This window comes from Heptranchias perlo, chromosome 13 (genome assembly GCF_035084215.1).
Source record: "Heptranchias perlo isolate sHepPer1 chromosome 13, sHepPer1.hap1, whole genome shotgun sequence".
In the NCBI taxonomy this organism is placed as follows: Eukaryota; Metazoa; Chordata; class Chondrichthyes; order Hexanchiformes; family Hexanchidae; genus Heptranchias; species Heptranchias perlo.
This window is the reverse complement of record NC_090337.1, coordinates 66,876,802-66,895,199: the sequence shown is the minus strand read 5'-3', so window position 1 is coordinate 66,895,199 and position 18,398 is coordinate 66,876,802. Positions and strand designations below refer to the sequence as shown.

The window sequence follows — 18,398 nt, the reverse complement described above, 5'->3', positions numbered from 1 at the left end:
AGAAATTGTGTCAACTTGGCCTGTATTCACTCGGGTTTAGAAGAATGAGAGGGGATCTCATTGAAATGTATAAAATTATGACAAAGCTAGACAGACTGGATGCAGGGAGGGTGTTTCACCTGGCTGGGGGGTCTAGAACGAGGGGTCACAGTCTCAGGATACAAGGTAGAACATTTAGGACTGAGATGAGGAGAAATTTCTTCACTCAGAGGGTGATGAACCTGTGGAATTCTCTACCACAGAAGGATGTAGAGGCCAAGTCACTGAATATATTTAAGAAGGAGCTAGATAGATTTCTAGACACAGAAGGCATCAAGGGGTATGGGGAGAGCAGGAATATGGTATTGAGATAGAGGATCAGCTATGATCATATTGAATGGCGGAGCAGGCTCGAACATTTTCCATGTTTCTATGGTGAATGTGTGCTGCGCCCCTCCAAGGCCAATATATCCTTCCTGAGGTGTGGTGCCCACAACTAAACGCAGTCTTCAGATGGGGTCTAACCAGAGCTCTGTACAGCTGTAAAATAACTTCCACCCCTTCGTATTCCAGTCCTCCTGAGGTAAAGGCCAACATTCCATTAGCCTTTTAAATTTTTTTTGTACCTGTCCACTACCTTTTAGTGATTTCTGTACTTGGACCCTAAATCCTACATAGTTCCTGGCATCTCGCCATTTAGGAAATACTCTGATCTACCTTTCTTAGGTCTAAAGTGGATGACCTCACACTTCCCCACATTGAACTCCATCTGTCACAGTTTTGCCCACTCACTTAATCTATCAATATCCCTTTGCAGCTTTCTGCTCCCATCTACACTATTCCATGTGCAACCTAATTTAGTGTCATCAGCAAACTTAGATATACAGCTCAGATATCAGTTATGACGAAAGGTCATCGACCTGAAACTTTAACTCTGCTTCTCTCTCCACAGATGCTGTCTGACCTGCTGAGTGTTTCCAGCACTCTGTTTTTATTTTAGATATATGGCTCTCTATTCCTTCATCCAAGTCATTTATAATTATATTGTACAGATCCCTGGGGGACACCACTGGTCACATCCTAACAATTTGAGTATATACCCATTATCCCTACTCTCTATCTCCTACTTCATAACCAATTCCCTATCCAAGCCAATAGGTTGCCTCCAATTCCATACGCTCTCATTTTTATTAATTGTCTCTTATGGGGAACCTTACTGAATGCCTTCTGGAAGTCCATATAAATAACATCCGTAGACACTGCCTTATTTACTGCGTTAGTTACCTCCTCAAAAAATTCATCTAGGTTCATTAGACATGACTTACCCTTTACTAGTCCATGCTGGCTCTCTGATTAGCTCAAATTTGTCCAAATGCTCAGTCACTCCGTTCATAATAACCGATTCTAGTAACTGCCCCACAAGTGATGTTAGACTAATAGGCCTATAATTTCCTAGTTTATCTCTCCTACCCTTCTTAAATAGTGGAATGACATTGGCAATTTTCCAATCCAAGGGGGTAATTCCTGAAACGAAAGTTTTGAAAGAACATGACTAATGGATCAACAATTTCCTCACCTACTTCTTTTAATACCCTGGGGTGGAAACCATCGGGTCCTGGAGATTTGTCTATCTTTAATCTCATTAGTTTCTCCATCACCATTTTTTAAAGAACTTATACTGAATCTAGTTAGTTCCTCTCCTTGATTTATTTTTAGTTTTCCGTGCAGTTTCCTTGTCTTATACTGGTATGGTGTAACTTCTGCACACTGTCACCTCCACCCAACACACAGTCATTTAAACTCCTGGGAATGGCAAAAAAGGGGGGGAAACCTCTGGCCAATTTAGAAAAACAACCTACTCTGCAACCCCTGAGGCGATCAAAACATGTTCCAGGAAACCATGGGTGACTGGGTGACAGCACCTAACGATCCACATACCTTCTATATACAGTAATATACAGCCATTTAGGCCTCACACTCCGGAATTTCCTAAATTTCTCCATCTCTCTCTCCTCCGTTAAGACCTTCCTTAAAACCTATCTCTGACCAACCTGTCGGTCACCTCTCCTTTTATCTCCTTCTATGGCTTGACGTCTATTATTTTTGATCATGCCTGTGTAGTGCTCTGGGACATTTTTCTACAACAACTTGCATTTATGTAGCACCTTTAACGTAGTAAAACATCCCAAGGCGCTTCATAGGAACTTTATCAAACAAAATTTGACACCGAGCCACATAAGGATATGTTAGGACAGGTGAACAAAAGATTGGTCAAACAAGTAGGTTTGAAGGAGCATCTTAGAGAGAGGGGGGGTAGAGGGGCAGAGACATTTGGAGAGGGAATTCCAGAGCTTAGGGCCTAGGTAGCTGAAGGCACTGCCACCAATGGTGGAGCGATTAAAATCGGGGATGTGATGCTCTATAAATGCAAGTTGCTGTTGTTGTTACATTGGCCACTGTCAGGAACTCATCCAACAACAGTAACCTGTATTTATATAGCGCCTTAAATGTAGTAAAATGTTCCAAGGCACTTCACAGGAGTGTTAGCAGACAAAAACATGCCGTTTGTTAACCAGCTACTTTTAAATGTTTGCAGCGAATCTGCACTCGCTACACATACAACCCTCCAGTACTTTAGCACAACTTTCATATCTAGGGATGTTTGAAAGATTGTGGTCTGAGCCTCTGCTACTTCCTTCCTGACTTCCCTCAGCGTTCTAGGATGCAGCCATCAGGAGCCTTTAAGTTCCACCAATTATTTTCAGTACTACTTCCTTATCTATAGTTACCCTTCCTATTTGCTCTGCCTCCTCTTCTTGTACCCTTTCATTCACATTACCACACTCTTCTGTGAAAACCAAGGCAAAGTCTTCATTTGGTACCAACGTTCCTTCATCATCCACGAGATGATTTCCTTTTTCATCTCTCTTTCTTTTAATCTTTATAAAATCCTTCACTATTGCCTCTTACCTTACCTGCCAGTCTTTCTTCGTACCCTCTTAGACATTCAATTATTTTTTTTACTAGTCCTCTATATTTGGCTTGATTTTCCTTCATATTATTAGTTCGAGATTTGTCATATGCTTCTTTAGGTCTCATTTTAATTTTGACTTCCTCTACTTGCACCACTAGATCCAGCACTGCCTCAGTGTGGGGGTGTAAACCAGTAAATCAGATCAGAAGTCATTTTAAATCCAGAATATTGATTGGGAACATTTAAACAAAAACTGAAAATCAAATTTCTTATAGGTTTACAGATTAAACTCTCATTTCCATCTCTAGCTATTCTCTCTGAAAGGATTCCGAGATTACTCTCAGTGATTTCTCAATGCCATCAGCAGGGAGAGGGACCAAGAGGACGGGATGAGGCAAAGCAGAGAGAAGGGGGAAATATAAAGCACACAGGTACGACAGCAGTGCTCACTCTTTGCCCCATCAAAAAACTCACGGTCGACAGTCAGGCACACGTGTCCTGCATACAAGATTAAAAACAGGTTGCACACAATGGCGTTTTATACACAATGTGCACTCGGGCAAAGGGTGCCCCGCGCACAGGCTGTGCACTCGGGCAAAGGGTGCCCCGCGCACAGGCTGTGCACTCGGGCAAAGGGTGCCCCGCGCACAGGCTGTGCACTCGGGCAAAGGGTGCCCCGCGCACAGGCTGTGCACTCGGGCAAAGGGTGCCCCGCGCACAGGCTGTGCACTCGGGCAAAGGGTGCCCCGCGCACAGGCTGTGCACTCGGGCAAAGGGTGCCCCGCGCACAGGCTGTGCACTCGGGCAAAGGGTGCCCCGCGCACAGGCTGTGCACTCGGGCAAAGGGTGCCCCGCGCACAGGCTGTGCACTCGGGCAAAGGGTGCCCCGCGCACAGGCTGTGCACTCGGGCAAAGGGTGCCCCGCGCACAGGCTGTGCACTCGGGCAAAGGGTGCCCCGCGCACAGGCTGTGCACTCGGGCAAAGGGTGCCCCGCGCACAGGCTGTGCACTCGGGCAAAGGGTGCCCCGCGCACAGGCTGTGCACTCGGGCAAAGGGTGCCCCGCGCACAGGCTGTGCACTCGGGCAAAGGGTGCCCCGCGCACAGGCTGTGCACTCGGGCAAAGGGTGCCCCGCGCACAGGCTGTGCACTCGGGCAAAGGGTGCCCCGCGCACAGGCTGTGCACTCGGGCAAAGGGTGCCCCGCGCACAGGCTGTGCACTCGGGCAAAGGGTGCCCCGCGCACAGGCTGTGCACTCGGGCAAAGGGCGCCCCGCGCACAGGCTGTGCACTCGGGCAAAGGGCGCCCCGCGCACAGGCTGTGCACTCGGGCAAAGGGCGCCCCGCGCACAGGCTGTGCACTCGGGCAAAGGGCGCCCCGCGCACAGGCTGTGCACTCGGGCAAAGGGCGTCCCGCGCACAGGCTGTGCACTCGGGCAAAGGGCGTCCCGCGCACAGGCTGTGCACTCTGTGCACAGGGCGCTATTACTGGTCTGTATACTTAGGGAAAGGAGTCCTGCGCACACAGGCTGTGCACTCAGTGGACCAAATGATTTTTTCCAATAACTATACACAGCTGACGCTCTTGCACAGATGCAATGACAAGACATTTGATGACTTGAGATTTTGACTGTTCTCACGAGAGCACAGTCTCGTCTAGACTACATACCTCATTCCCCCGGCTGTTGTGGAACTCCAACCCAAAGTAATCCTTCTCGACAAGGTTGAGGCGTTGAAAGATTTCATCCATCAGAGCCTGACCATGGGCTTTTTGCTGTGGAAGCAGAATCACAATGATCAGCAAAAGTGAAATCCCATCACAATGCTCCACCCTCCTCTCCCTCCTCAATGCTACTGGATCACTTCACTCCTCGCCCAGACTCCACCTTCCATCCCAATCCTTTTTGGAAAGGAGGGATAAAATACCCCCATCTCAATCAATGCAAAATAACTGCACAGAGCAATCATTTGATTAAAATTTAAAAGGTATTCTGAGATGGTGGTTTGGAGTCCATGGAATGGTAGTACGTAAATCCTCACCTGCAATTTCCTTCTGCCAAGTTCAAAACCTCAAGGCCACTGTGGAAGGGTAGAGTATGGAGACTAAACCATTTCCCACAAGTAGTAGCACATCACTAACCATTGCACATCCCTGAGCAGTTACAGTGCAGCACTGACAGAGACTGGAAGTGTGCTGTCTTAGGAATGGAGTGGAAATCAGAAATCTGGCAAGAGAATATTACTTGATATTTTTTGGAGAGAATATAAACTACTTAAAGAGTTAAATCTTTCAGCCTCTTGGATGACAGAACACCAGGGAAGTAAACTGCAGCCAGGCCTACTCCATATAATCCAGTGCCAAGACAGTTCTGTATTTAGCAAGTACAAGTGATACACACGATAGGGCCTGCTCTCCACACCAAAACAACTTACTGCCCTTCCGTTTCTATTTTCCTGCCCCATTACCGTTGCCATCTACAAGCTCCAGCACGCTTGACATGATAGTCTTGTCTCCTTCCAGAAGCACCATCAGCATTGCCAAGTCCTGTGCCCAATACAGAGTGCACATTCATCACCCCATTAAACAGACCACAGACCTGAGCTGTTATAGGGTCATGGCCAGCATCAGAATACGAATACTCGTGACCCCTACACAGTGCTATATCTCTGCCCAACAGAAGCAAGGTGCACAACAAGTTACCACTTCCTCAGGACTTTGTTTTGAGGGGATGTAGTCTTTTGACATTCTGAATTTTACAAGATCACTCAGTGAGATTGAGGCCATTTCTCATCAGTTACTTAATGCCATTTGAAAATGGACGGGTTTGGATAATCCCCCGCTATGTAATCCCTCGCATAGACCTCCTCAGAAGACTAACACGGGACGCAACCAACAGAGTACCCTTCGTCGTCCAGTACTTCACCGGAGCAGAGAAACTACGCCATGTTCTCCGCAGCCTTCAACATATCATCGATGACGACGAACACCTCGCTAAGGCCATCCCCACACCTCCACTACTCGCCTTCAAACAGCCACCCAACCTCAAACAGACCATCGTTCGCAGCAAATTACCCAGCTTTCAGGAGAACAGCGTCCACGACACCACACAACCCTGCCACGGCAACCTCTGCAAGACATGCCAGATCATCGACACAGATACCACCATCACACGAGAGGACACCACCCACCAGGTACATGGTTCATACTCCTGTGACTCGGCCAACGTTGTCTACCTCATACGTTGCAGGAAAGGATGCCCTCGGAGCATGATACCATGCAGACACTGCGACAACGGATGAACGGACACCGCGCAACAATCACCAGACAGAAGGGTTCCCTCCCAGTCGGGGAACACTTCAGCAGTCAAGGACATTCAGCCACCGATCTTCAGGTAAGCGTTCTCCAAAGCGGCCTTCGAGACACACGACAACGCAAAATCGTCGAGCAGAAATTGATAGCCAAGTTCCGCACCCATGAGGATGGCCTCAACCGGGATCTTGGGTTCATGTCACGCTACACGTAACCCCACCAGTGAAAAAAAGTTATCTGTTTTTAATACAACGGGTCATTCTCTGTCTTTCTCTTCCTTTCGCATGTTTCTCTCTCTCTCTCTGTCTGTCTTTTGTTCTGGCCGTTAGTATATTCGGTGGTCCTGTATGTAACATCTCTCCGTCTGTACACTTTGATTGCCTTGACAACGGGCAGTTGGAAAGATTATCTGTAATCACCAGGTATTGTTCTCTGACTATAAATGCGGTAACATTCAAGGAATCCCACACTTCACCTGACGAAGGAAAAAGCCTCCGAAAGCTTGTGATTTTCAAATAAAACCGTTGGACTATAACCTGGTGTTGTAAGATTCCTTACATTTGTCAACCCCAGTCCATCACCGGCATCTCCACATCATGGCTACTATCGACACCACAAACTGCCGGCTCACAGTGGAGAGGATATCCAAGTTATTACAGAGCTGCAAGAAAGCAGACAAGATCCCGAAAGGACTACAGATCACGAACCCACTCAAGTCGACATACAACTCAGATTACGCTGAGAGACTCTGCCGTCGTACCTCTCGCACACTCCACAACCATCTCGTACACCAACTCTACAGCAGACGTCGCAACCTCGAAACCAAGATAGAGTCCATATCTCAACCTGTACTCAGGACACAGTAGACCAGCTACGAGACACCGCCAAACAGACGAGGCCACGGAACTATGCTGCCCACATGAAAACCAAGTGCAGGAAGCTTGAGAAACTCAGCATCACCACCAGCATCAACCAAGCCTCCCCTGGTACCACGGTTGCAACCACAGGGAAGTCTATAGTTGATTTGTCCGACCACACCCTTCAACCAGATGAAATCGAAGTTCTCAGCCGAGGGCTCAATTTCTGCCCCACCACCAAAATGGACCCCATTGGTCTCGCGGCGGACAGAGAGGAATTCATCAGGAGAATGAGGCTCCGGGAATTCTTCCACAAATCCCAAGATTTCAGCAGCGAACCCAATGAGACAATCAACGATCCGGAACAGCGGACAGAGGGATCCGCGGTACAGCAACCGAAGAAGAAAGAGTCAAACTGGACTCCTCCGGAGGGTCGCTGCCCTAAGCTTGACATGTATGCTCAAGCTGTCAGGAAATGCGTCAATGCCAGATTCATCAGCCGCACTCAGAAGACAGTCCAGAATGTCACCCGAGCACAACGCAACGCCATCGACGCTCTCAAGACCAACCGCAACATCATCATCAAACCAGCGGACAAAGGAGGAGCCATCGTCATACAGAATAGAACGGACTATTGCAAAGAAGCATACCGACAACTGGACAACCAGGAACACTACAGACGGTTACCTGCAGATCCGACCAAAGAACACACCCACCAGCTCAACAAACTGATCAAGCCCTTCGATCCAGACCTTCAAAGCATCCTACGCGCTCTCATCCCACGTACTCCCCGCGTGGGAGACTTCTACTGCCTCCCAAAGATACACAAAGCCAACACACCCGGACGTCCTATCATATCAGGCAACGGAACCCTGTGTGAGAACCTCTCTGGATACATCGAGGGCATCCTGAAACCCATCGTACAGGGAACCCCCAGCTTCTGTCGCGACACTACAGACTTCCTACAAAATCTCAGCACCCACGGACCAGTTGAACCAGGAACACTTCTCACCACGATGGACGTCTCGGCACTCTACACCAGTATCCCCCACAACGACTGCATCGCTGCGACAGCATCAATACTCAACACCAACCACAGCCAATCTCCAGACGCCATCCTACAACTCATCCGCTTCATCCTGGATCACAATGTCTTCACCTTTGATAACCAGTTCTTTACCCAAACACACGGAACAGCCATGGGGACCAAATTCGCACCCCAATACGCCAACATTTTCATGCACAAGTTCGAGCACGACATCTTCACTGCACAGGACCTCCAACCAACGCTATACACCAGATACATCAACGACATTTTCTTCCTATGGACTCACGGCGAAGAATCAATGAAGAGACTACATGATAACATCAACAAGTTTCATCCCACCATCAAGCTCACCATGGACTACTCCTCAGAATCGGTTTCTTTCTTGGACACACGAATCTCCATCAAAGACGGGCACCTCAGCACCTCACTCTACCGCAAGCCCATGGACAACCTCACGATGCTCCACTTTTCCAGCTTCCACCCTAACCACGTCAAAGAGGCCATCCCTTATGGACAGGCCCTGCGAATACACAGGGTCTGCTCAGACGAGGAGGAACGCGACGGACACCTACAGACGCTGAAAGACGCCCTCGTAAGAATGGGATATGACGCTCGACTCGTCGATCGACAGTTCCGACGGGCTACAGCGAAGAATCGCATAGACTTCCTCAGAAGACAAACACGGGACGCAACCAACAGATTACCCTTCGTCGTCCAGTACTTCCCCGGAGCGGTGAAACGACGCCATGTTCTCCGCAGCCTTCAACGTCATCGATGACGACGAACACCTCGCTAAGGCCATCCCCACACCTCCACTACTCGCCTTCAAACAGCCACCCAACCTCAAACAGACCATAGTTCGCAGCAAATTACCCAGCTTTCAGGAGAACAGCGTCCACGACACCACACAACCCTGCCACAGCAACCTCTGCAAGACATGCCAGATCATCGACACAGATACCACCATCACACAAGAGGACACCATCCACCAGGTACATGGTTCATACTCCTGTGACTCGGCCAACGTTGTCTACCTCATACGTTGCAGGAAAGGATGCCCCGGAGCATGGTACATTGGCGAGACCATGCAGACACTGCGACAACGGATGAACGGACACCGCGCAACAATCGCCAGACAGGAGGGTTCCCTCCCAGTTGGGGAACACTTCAGCAGTCAAGGACATTCAGCCACCGATCTTCAGGTAAGCGTTCTCCAAGGCGGCCTTCGAGACACACGACAACGCAAAATTGTCGAGCAGAAATTGATAGCCAAGTTCCGCACCCATGAGGATGGCCTCAACCGGGATCTTGGGTTCATGTCACGCTACACGTAACCCCACCAGCGAAAAAAAGTGATCTGTTTTTAATACAACAGGTCATTCTCTGTCTTTCTCTTCCTTTCGGATGTTTCTCTCTCTCTCTCTCTCTGTGTCTTTTGTTCCAGCCGTTTGTATATTCGGTGGTCCTGTATGTAATATCTCTCTGTCTGAACACTTTGATTGCCTTGACAACGGGCAGTTGGAAAGATTATCTGTAATCATCAGGTATTGTTCTCTGACTACAAATGCGGTAACATTCAAGGAATCCCACACTTCACCTGACGAAGGAGAAAGCCTCCGAAAGCTTGTGATTTTCAAATAAAACCGTTGGACTATAACCTGGTGTTGTAAGATTCCTTACATGTGTTTACATTTGCAGATTTGTTTCAATCATATTAAAGGTCATGTGAAAACAATGTATTAAAAGAATTAACAGAAGCGAGAATTTTTACACTTAAAAGTTAAAAGTTGGGGTTATTTGCCACTTTTGGTATGTGATCAGACAGAAGGCTCCAATTTGCTACCGGCCTTAAGTGCTATGATATCAGAATGGTTCAGCCCTATCAACATCATGGCCACAAGAACCAGGCAGAGGCTTCTACATTCCACTGAGTGGCACACCTCTTGACTCCCTCCACCATCTACAAAGCTCAAATTAGGAGTGTGATGGAATACTCACCTGGATAGATGCGGCTGCAACAATCAAGAAGCTCGACACAAACAGGACAATCCTGCGAGCACATCTACAGGATGCACTGCAGCAACTCACCAAGGTTACTGCGACAGCTGCTACCTCCCCTGAGACCTCTACCACCAAGAAGGGAAGGAACAGCAATGTCATGGGAACACCAATTTCACCTCCAAGCCACACACCATCTTGATTCAGACATACAATGCTGTTCCTTCATAGTTGCTGGGAGCACCATCACCATAAGGACTGCAGCAGTTCCAGGAGAAAGCCCACTACCACCTTTTCTGGGCAACTGGGCGAGGTCATGAATACAGCCTTGCTAGCTTCACCCATATCCTGAGAACAATAAAAAATTTTAAGCAATTTTATGTTACTGTTTGGGGTTAAAATGTGGGGGCAAGTCATCATATATGCAAGTATATGGGGCACTCTTACGTATATATTCAGTTTGCCCAAATGCACAAAAATCACTACTCAAATGCAAATAAATATATTGGCTGCTTTAGTCTGAATGACCTGCACGAAGTGGCAACATCTGCTATTTCAAAGACAGTTTGATGGCTCAGCATTAGACTATATTTAAACCCAATTAAAGCAAATAAGGTCAGGACCAATCCTCAGGATGTTGCACTGCGAAACACAGATTATGGACAAGGTACAGCTTCTGGATCACAGACATGAACTGCTTCAGGAAACTTGTCAGGTTGTTCAATGAAAAGTTGATTCTGTCAAACCTGAAACTGTAACAGTGAAGTGGAACCAGGAGTTTTGCCCATCACCCCACATTCTTCCCCGCAGGGGCCGGGTCCGCGCCCTCCATTCCCCGCAGGGGCCGGGTCCGCGCCCTCCATTCCCCGCAGGGGCCGGGTCCGCGCCCTCCATTCCCCGCAGGGGCCGGGTCCGCGCCCTCCATTCCCCGCAGGGGCCGGGTCCGCGCCCTCCATTCCCCGCAGGGGCCGGGTCCGCGCCCTCCATTCCCCGCAGGGGCCGGGTCCGCGCCCTCCATTCCCCGCAGGGGCCGGGTCCGCGCCCTCCATTCCCCGCAGGGGCCGGGTCCGCGCCCTCCATTCCCCGCAGGGGCCGGGTCCGCGCCCTCCATTCCCCGGAGGGGCCGGGTCCGCGCCCTCCATTCCCCGGAGGGGCCGGGTCCGCGCCCTCCATTCCCCGGAGGGGCCGGGTCCGCGCCCTCCATTCCCCGGAGGGGCCGGGTCCGCGCCCTCCATTCCCCGGAGGGGCCGGGTCCGCGCCCTCCATTCCCCGGAGGGGCCGGGTCCGCGCCCTCCATTCCCCGGAGGGGCCGGGTCCGCGCCCTCCATTCCCCGGAGGGGCCGGGTCCGCGCCCTCCATTCCCCGGAGGGGCCGGGTCCGCGCCCTCCATTCCCCGGAGGGGCCGGGTCCGCGCCCTCCATTCCCCGGAGGGGCCGGGTCCGCGCCCTCCATTCCCCGGAGGGGCCGGGTCCGCGCCCTCCATTCCCCGGAGGGGCCGGGTCCGCGCCCTCCATTCCCCGGAGGGGCCGGGTCCGCGCCCTCCATTCCCCGGAGGGGCCGGGTCCGCGCCCTCCATTCCCCGGAGGGGCCGGGTCCGCGCCCTCCATTCCCCGGAGGAGCCGGGTCCGCGCCCTCCATTCCCCGGAGGAGCCGGGTCCGCGCCCTCCATTCCCCGGAGGAGCCGGGTCCGCGCCCTCCATTCCCCGGAGGAGCCGGGTCCGCGCCCTCCATTCCCCGGAGGAGCCGGGTCCGCGCCCTCCATTCCCCGGAGGAGCCGGGTCCGCGCCCTCCATTTTTTGAATGGCGTCGCTACCAAAAATGCAATATAAGCAGAATCCCAACAGATGCAGTTTGCAGATTTCATCTGACAGCACTCCACCAGCAGGCTCTGCTGCTTTAAAGGCTCGTGGCCTTTTTAGTGGTTATCCATGGTAGCACCAGTATCCAGGAAGTGTACACCACTGTTCCGGGGTTTTTCTTACAGCCAGTAAACAACAGCTGTGTAAGAAAAATAGCTGCAGAGACAAATTCAGAGTGGAGCTTCGAATGAGGCTCCTCCGATAGTGTAGAGGTAAATGGCCTGCATGAGACCAGAATTCGCCAAGTTCGATCCCCAGGATAATAGTTGGGGCTTGACTGTTCAGTGGAAACATTAGAGTTTGACCAGCTGGGAAGCTGTATGCCAGCAAACAAACAGATTTTACAATTACCTTTATGGTATTTGCAAATACACCTTGAACGTAAGAACATAATAGGAGCAGGAGTCGGCCATCCGGCCCCTCGAGCCTGCTCTGCCATTCAACAAGATCATGGCTGATCTTCTACCTCAACGCCATTTTCCTGAACTATCCCCATATCCCTCGATGCCTTTAATATCTAGAAATCTATCGATCTCTGTTATGAATGTACTCAATGACTGAGCCTCCACAGCCCTCTGGGATAGGGAATTCCAAAGATTCACCACCCTGAGTGAAGAAATTTCTCTTCATCTCAGTCCTAAATGGCCTACCCCTTATTCTGAGATTGTGACCCCTGGCTCTGGACTCCCCAGCCAGGGGAAACATCCTCCTTGCATCTACCCTGTCAAGCCCTGTAAGAATTTTGTATGGTTCAATGAGATCACCTCTCATTCTTCTAAACTCGAGAGAATAAGGCCCAGTCTACTCAATCTCTCCTCATACCACAATCCCACCATCCCAGGAATCTGTCTGGTGAACCTTTGTTGCACTCCCTCTATGACAAGACCAAAATTGTACACAATACTCCAGGTGCAGTCTCACAAAGCCCTATATAATTGCAGTAAGACATCTTTACTCCTGTACTCAAATCCTCTTGCAATAAAGGCCAACATTCCATTTGCCTTCCTAGTTGCTTGCTGCACCTGCATGTCAGTTTTCAGTGACTGGTGTACAAGGACACCCAGGTCCCTTTGAACATCAACATTTCCCAATCTTTCACCACTTAAAAAAATACACTGCATTTCTGTTTTTCCTACTAAAGTGGATAACTTCACATTTTCCACATTATATTCCATCTGACATGTTCGTGCCCACTCACTTAGCCTGTCTATATCCCCTTGAAGCCCCTTTGCATCCTCCTCACAACTCACATTCCCACCTAGTTTTGTGTCATCAACAAACTTGGAAATATTACATTTGGTCCCCTCATCCAAATCATTGATATATATTGTGAACAGCTGGGGTCCAAGCACCGATCCCTGTGGTACCCCACTAGTCACAGTCTGCCAACCTGAAAAAGACCTGTTTGTTCCTACTCTCAGTTTTCTGTCTGTTAACCAATTCTCAATCCATGCCAGTATATTACCCCCAATTACATGTGCTCTAACTTTGTTCACCAACCTCCTGTGTGGGACCTTATCGAAAGCCTTCTGAAAATCCAAATACACCACATCCACTGGTTCCCCCTTATCTATTCTACTAGTTACATCCTCAAAGAACTCCAATAGGTTCGTCAGACATGATTTCCCTTTCATAAATCCAAGTTGACTCTGCCAAATCCTATTATTATTTTCTAAGTTTCCTGTTATCACATCCTTTATAACAGATCCTAGCACTTTCCCTACTACTGATGTCAGGTTAACAGGTCTGTAGTTCCCTGTTTTCTCTCTCCCTCCCTCCTTTCCCTGTTTTCTCTCTCCCTCCTTTCTTAAATAGTGGGGTTACATTTACTACCCTCCAATCTGCAGGAACCGTTCCAGAATCTATAGAATTTTGGAAGATGACAACCAATGCATCTATAGCCACCTCTTTCAAAACCCTGGGATTTATCGACTTTCAGTCCCATTAATTTCTCTAGTACTATTTTTTTTACTAATTCTAATTTCTTTCAGTTCCTCATTCCCACCAGACCCTTGGTTCTCTAGTATTTCTGGGAGGTTTTTTGTGTCTTCTTCCATGAAGGCAAACACAAAGTATTTGTTTAATTTCTCTGCCATTTCCTTATTCTCCATTATAAATTCTCCCGTCTCTGTCTGTAAGGGACCCACATTTGACTTTGCCAGTCTTTTCCTTTTTACAAACCTATAGAAGCTTTTACAGTCTGTTTTTATGTTTCTCGCTAGTTTACTCTCATATTCTATTTTCCTTTTCTTTATCAATTTCTTGGTCCTCCTTTGCTGAATTCTAAAATGCTCCCAATCCTCAGGCTTACTGCTTTTTCTGGTAACTTTATATGCCTCTTCCTTTGATTTAATACTATCTTTAATTTCTTGTTAGCCATGGTTGGACCATTTTTCCTGTTGTGGTTTTATGCCTTAAAGGAATATATATTTGTTGCAAATTGTGTATTAATTATTTAAATGCTAGCCATTGCCTGTCTACCGTCATACCTTTTAATGCAGTTCCCCAATCAACCACAGCCAACTTGCACCTCATACCTTCAGTTTCCTTTGTTTAGATTTAAGACTCTAGCTTTAGAATGAATTACATCATTTTCAAACTTAATGAAGAATTCTATCATATTATGGTCACTCTTCCCTAAGGGTTCCTTTACAACAAGATTAATTAACCCTTTCTCATTGCACAATACTAGATCTAAAATAGCCTGTTCCCTATTTGCTTCCTCAACATACTGATCTGGAAAACCATCTCGTACACTTTCCAGGAATTCGTCCTCTACAGTATTAGTGCTAATTTGAATTCCAGCTCTCATTAAGTGTTGTATTACTAAGCAGATTTTATTCCCTACCCAGCTCAAAGATTTACGTGGTGGGGAGACAAATTTGCAGCTCCCAAAATTTAGCCTGCGCATACAAGATTAGGTCTCATAAGTTATACCTACCCAAGACTGAAATTATAACCTTGTTCAATTCAAATAAAATCAAAGCAGATTTCTAAATGTAGAAATGTAACATGTATTCTTATTAGAAAGCCAGGGCCTTCTCATTTAATTAAATCCTCACTGGTTCCAGAAAGCAGCTACACCGTAGGTTACTGACACTGGCCTGTTTCAACAGTTGGTTACTGGGGTCAACTCTCCCACCGTCCAAGAGTGTGTCACATTAAAGGCTCTGATCAGCTTCCACATCAGAGTTAAAACTGACCATCAGCTCAAAGCACAGGAACCGTGGCATTTATCTTTGAAGCTTTTAAAAGACCAGGATTTAGTTAAAGGGCTCAGCCTTTTAAAATTCAGAAGGACGTTACTGCCTTTTAATAAGTGTTTATTTGGTAAGGGAGTTATGTTTGGACTACATAGTACTTTTCTAGAAATAGAATAATGAGGACAAGTTTTTTTTATATACGACTCAAATATCATTTTTGTATGTTTAATAGGTTGCATTGCCTCCTCCCCTAGCTAGACATGCAAATACATTCTCCAGATGGCTTTAATGGCCCATTTATATTGGGAACTGCTTCTTGCATGCACAGATGTTTTAAAGATTCTGTTTAGCACCATCTACTTTTAAGGAGCTTTTACACTAGAGGAGTGCAGCCAGAGAAAAATATCCAGTTCTCTCCATTGGGTGCACAAGCAGAGGATCAAGGAACCAAGAGCATCGTAAACCCATAAACAAGAACTGGGACACACTGTTTACAATCTCAACTTCCGAGGTTCTGTTCTAGAAAAGTGGGACTATAAATGGGCAACTGGATTCTGCAAACCTCCCAGCACCAGCCACTAACTTAACAAGAACCGCCCCCCGCCCCCACACACTTTACCAGAACATAAAACCAGTCTCTATACAGCCCCTTGGCCGCAATTTTATTCAGAGAACCACAGGTAGCAAAGGAGTGGGTCCAGCTCTGCGCATTTACATAACTAATACCAGCCCCCGAATCACAAACCCACAAACGATGCAGTCAGGGTAGGGAAACAGATAGGAGAAGCCTGTGTACAGGTAAAAAAAATAGCAACAGGAATGAGAATTGGGAGGATTACAGAAAGCAATAAAAAGCGAAGAAAATGAGTGGACAGAAGTATGGGGGGAAACTGTAAATCATATCAAGATAAATAGCAAATACCAAAAAGAAAAACAAAATGAGAAATTAGATGTGGGCCTGTTAAATACAAATTAAGTATGACAATAGTTAGGGCAAGGGCATAACAGAACTATTAAATGAACAGGTTGCTTCAGTCCTCATGGTGAAGCATTCAATGTCAAAGGCACAGGGGCGACGAAACATTGGTAAAGAAGAAAATTATAATAGATAAGCTGAATAGAATTGAATACAAATCTCCAGGCCCTGATAATTTCCACCCAAGATTAAAAGAAATAGATACAGTAATTGGATTTTTTTTAAAATTCCAGCAGGCTTGCTCCTTCCACAACCCAAATATAATCTATCCTCACCATGGACTCTCCCTTAAAGTGAGAGAGAGAAACCAAGAAATTATAGACCTGTTAGTCTAACATCTGTTGTGGGGAAGTTATTGGAATCTATAATTAAGGACAAAGTGACTGAGCACTTAGAGAAATTTGAGGTGATTAGAGAGTCAACGTGGATTTGTAAAGAGTAGGTCATGTCTAACTAACCTAATTGCATTTTTTGAGGAAGAAAATAAAGTAGTAGACAGGGGAATGTCTATGGATGCAGTTTATATGGACTTCTAGAAAGTAGTCGATAAAGTTCCACATAAGAGCCCGTTAGCTAAAATTAAAGCTCAAGGAATTGACCTGGTTAGGAGATGGGTTGGGCGGTAGAAGACAGAGAGTAGGGATAATGGGTATGTACTCGAATTGGAAGCAAGTGACAAGTGGTGTCCCACAAGGGTCTGTGCTGGGGCCTCAACTATTCACTATATTTATTCATGACTTAGATAACACAATAGAGAGCCATATATCCAAGTTTGCCTATGACAAAGATTGGTGGCATAGTAAGTAGTGTAGACAGGAGCATAAAATTACAAAAGAGACATTGATAGATTAAGTGAGTCAGCAAAACTGTGGCATTTCAACATAGGTAAGTGGGAGGTCATTCATTCTGGACCAAAAAAGGATACATCAGAGTATTTTTTTAAATGGTGAAAAGCTAGAAACAGTGGAGGACCAAAGAGATTTAGGAATCCATGTACACTGATCACTAAAATGTAGTGGTCAGGTACAAAAAATAATCAAAAAGGCTAATGGAATGTTAGCCTTTTTAACTAGAGGGCTAGAATATAAAGGGGAAGAAGTTTAGCTACAGCTATACACAGCCCTGGTTAGTCCACATCTGGAGTACTGTGTACAGTTCTGGGCACCGCTCCTTAGAAAGGATATACTGGCCTTGAAAGGAGTGCAGTGCAGATTCACCAGAATGTTACCAGGGCTTCAAGGGTTAAATTATGAGGAGAGATTACATAAACTAGTCTTGTATTCCCTGGAATATAGAAGATTACGGGGTGATCTGATTGAGGTTTTTAGGATTTTGAAAGGAATTGATAGGGTGAATAGAGAGAAACTTCTTCCGCTGTGGGGGAGTCTAGGACAAGGGGACATAACCTTAAAATCAGAGCCAGGCCATTCAGGAGAGAAGTTAGGAAACACATCTTCATGCAAAAGGTGGTGGAGGTGCAGAACTCTCTGATCACCACAGATAATCAAATAAAAGAAAGGAAGAACAAATAAACATGAATTTATATTGGGCCTTTCACATGCTCAAGACATCTCAAAGCGCTTCACAGCTAACAGCACTTTTGAAGTGCAACCTCTTATTTTGTAGGAAAATGTGGCAGCTAATTCACACACAGCAAGATCCTACGAACAGCACTAAATAAGCATTTATTTTGTTTTTGAAGGTGCCGACTGAGGAGTAAGTGTTGGCCAGACACTGCTCCTCTTCAAATAATTCTATGGGATATTTTACACCCACCTGAACAGGCGGTTAGGGCCTCCTGTTTAATTACTCTTCTGAATGGCAGCACTTCCAACAGTGCAGCACTCCCTCAGTACTGCACTGAAGCATTAGCCTGGATTACATGTTCAAGTCTCTGGAGTGGGACTTGAACCCTGGAACTTCTGACTGAGACGAGTGTACTACTATTGAGCCAAGCTGACACTTCAAGCAGCAACAGGCTTTTGTCATTACCTCTGCAAATTTATCCCATCAGATGATAGGGGTGAAAAGCTCAGATTCCACCTTCTTTCTCTGCCCATGCTCAGCTTGTCTTCCAGGGTAGAGCAATAACATATTACCAGATTGCAGCCACATAGGAATTTGAATAATTCTGCAACATACAACAGGGAAGTAAAAGATACTGACCTAGACAGCAGACAGCTAAAGCCAGCCTAG

At 47.1% G+C, this 18,398-nt stretch overlaps 1 protein-coding gene across 4 annotated transcripts in view; it reads right to left on the bottom strand.

The window, feature by feature from the left end:
• The window catches only part of farp2 (FERM, RhoGEF and pleckstrin domain protein 2), a 237,559-nt gene that overhangs the window by 189,703 nt on the left and 29,458 nt on the right, over positions 1–18,398 (bottom strand). For all 4 annotated transcript variants that reach the window (XM_067995648.1, XM_067995650.1, XM_067995651.1 and 1 more), the window contains exon 3: positions 4,621–4,725. In XM_067995648.1, the coding sequence (XP_067851749.1) occupies positions 4,621–4,725 (105 nt within the window). The remainder of the gene's footprint in view (positions 1–4,620; positions 4,726–18,398) is intronic.